This window comes from Pyrgilauda ruficollis, unplaced genomic scaffold (assembly GCF_017590135.1).
Source record: "Pyrgilauda ruficollis isolate IOZ18807 unplaced genomic scaffold, ASM1759013v1 scaffold143, whole genome shotgun sequence".
Classification (NCBI taxonomy): Eukaryota; Metazoa; Chordata; class Aves; order Passeriformes; family Passeridae; genus Pyrgilauda; species Pyrgilauda ruficollis.
The window spans coordinates 210310-212354 of record NW_024512877.1 but is presented as its reverse complement, the minus strand read 5'-3'; the positions used below and the strand labels follow the sequence as shown (position 1 = coordinate 212354).

General features: G+C 69.7%; 1 protein-coding gene across 1 annotated transcript in view; it reads left to right on the top strand.

Moving 5' to 3' along the window:
• Positions 1 to 614: 614 nt before the first annotated feature.
• The window catches only part of TPBGL (trophoblast glycoprotein like), a 2177-nt gene continuing 746 nt past the window's right edge, over positions 615 to 2045 (top strand). Inside the window, exons 1-2 of the mRNA XM_041460398.1 lie at positions 615 to 620; positions 882 to 2040. Of these exons, the coding sequence (XP_041316332.1) occupies positions 615 to 620; positions 882 to 2040 (1165 nt within the window). The remainder of the gene's footprint in view (positions 621 to 881; positions 2041 to 2045) is intronic.

The window sequence follows — 2045 nt, the reverse complement described above, 5'->3', positions numbered from 1 at the left end:
ACGAGCTTCCCTGATTTCTCTGGCCGCTGTTAGACTCTGCCACTTTAAATACAGAGTTTGCCCAATTTCTGGGGGTGCAGCACAGGGTGGTCAGCAGCAGCTCAAGCCACCCAGTCATAGCAGCATCCACAATTCACCTGGTCCCTGTAAAATTCAGGAGAGCTTCTGAGGAAAGGAACCCAAATAAGAGGGGGAAAGATCAGGATGAGAGATAAGGACAGGGAGGAGGAGAAAAATCAAGATCCACGCAACCCCCATCCCTGGAAGTGCCCAAGGCCAGGCTGGATGGGGCTTGGAGCAACCTGGCATAGTGGAAGGTGTCCCTGCCACGGCAGGGGGTGGCACTGGATGCACTTCAAGGTCCCTTCCAACCCAAACCATTCTGGGACTCTGTGTGCCCAGGATGAGGTTTATTTAATATGACCCCAGCTCAGGTCCATGGAGGTATTTAGGCACTGAAGGGGATCCAACTGCTGCTGCATCTGGCTCTGAACACAGCGCTCCCAGTCCCTGGATGTGCATCGCTCCAGCATCCCGTGCCCGCCCCAACACCACCCTCCGTGCTCGGGGGCTTGTGGTCCCCGCAGTGCCCCCCAGCCCTGGGCAGCCCCGGGATGCCGGTGGGGACCAAGCAGGCTTGGAAGCAGGGGGAGATAAGCGGGCAATGCCCAGGGATGCTGCGGGGTGTCCGGCTTGTGGGGAAGGTCGGGGAATGGGGACGGCGGCTGGAAGGGGAGTAGGACAGCCCCTAGATCCTCCCCGGCTGGAGGCGAGCTGAGACACCCCTCCAGCTCCTCCCTGGAATGGAAGGGATGGGAGGTAATTCCCCGAATCCGCCCTGGGGTGGAAAGCCCCCGTGACAGCCCCCATTCCCTCCCCAGGGCTGGGGGGCACCCCGCAGCAGCCCCCAACGCCCACCTTGCTGGGAAGGGACCGGGACAGCCTCCAAATCCTCCCCGGGCTTGGCGGGGACCGCGGCATCTCCTAATCCCTCCTCGGGTAGCAGGGGGGCCGCGGCAGCCCCGTCCAGCCCCCAGGAGCCGGCAGCGGCGGGGGCTCGGTGGGTTCGGTGCCGATCCCGGCTCAGCCCAGCCCGGCTCAGCTCCCCCCGACGGCCGCCGCCCGCGGCGCTCCCCAGCCCATCGCGCAGCGCCGGGCAGCTCCAACCTGTCCCCTTCTCTTCTTCCTCCTCCTCCTTCTCCTCCTCCTCGCTCTCCACCCCTTCCACCCCCCCGGCCCGATTTGGGCAGCGGCGCGCCCGGCGCTGCCGGCAGAGCCGCCGTGTGCGGGCGCGGCGCCGGAGGCAGCTCGGCCCCGGGGGGGCTGCGGCGAGGCAGGAGCGACCCCCCCGAGCCCCCGGCCCGGCCGCCTGCCCCTCCGCCTGCTACTGCGTGGCCACCCCGGAGCTGGTGCAGTGCCGCTACGAGAGGCTGGAGGAGCCCCCGAGGGAGCTGCCGGCCGCCGTCCAGAACCTCAGCATCGCCGGCAGCAACCTGAGCGTCCTGTCCCGCGCCGCCTTCGCCGCCCGCCCGCTGCGCGACCTCCGCCTGCTCCGCCTGCGCCACGACAACATCCACACCATCGAGGACATGGCCCTGCAGGGCCTGCCCGCCCTGCGCACCCTCGACCTGAGCCACAACCCGCTGCTCTCGGTGGCCGCCGGCGCCTTCGCCGGGGTGCCGCTGCTGCGCACGCTGCAGCTGAACCAGGCGCTGCTGGCGGCCCCGCTCGAGGAGCAGCTCGCCCTGGCCATGCGCAACCTCAGCCTGCGGCGCCTGGAGCTGGCGGGCAACGCGCTGCAGGCGCTGCCGGCCGCCCTGCTGCCGCCCGGCCTGGAGGAGCTGGACCTGCGCAACAACTCGCTGCAGCGGCTGGCGGCCGCCGAGCTGCGCAGCCTGGACGCGCCGGAGCTGCGGGGGCTGCGCCTCAGCCTGGGCTCCAACCCGCTGAGCTGCGACTGCGGCCTGCGGCCCTTCCTGGCCTGGCTGCGCGCCGCCGCCGCCCGCGTGCTCGACGCGCGGAGCCTGCGCTGCGCGGGGCCGCCG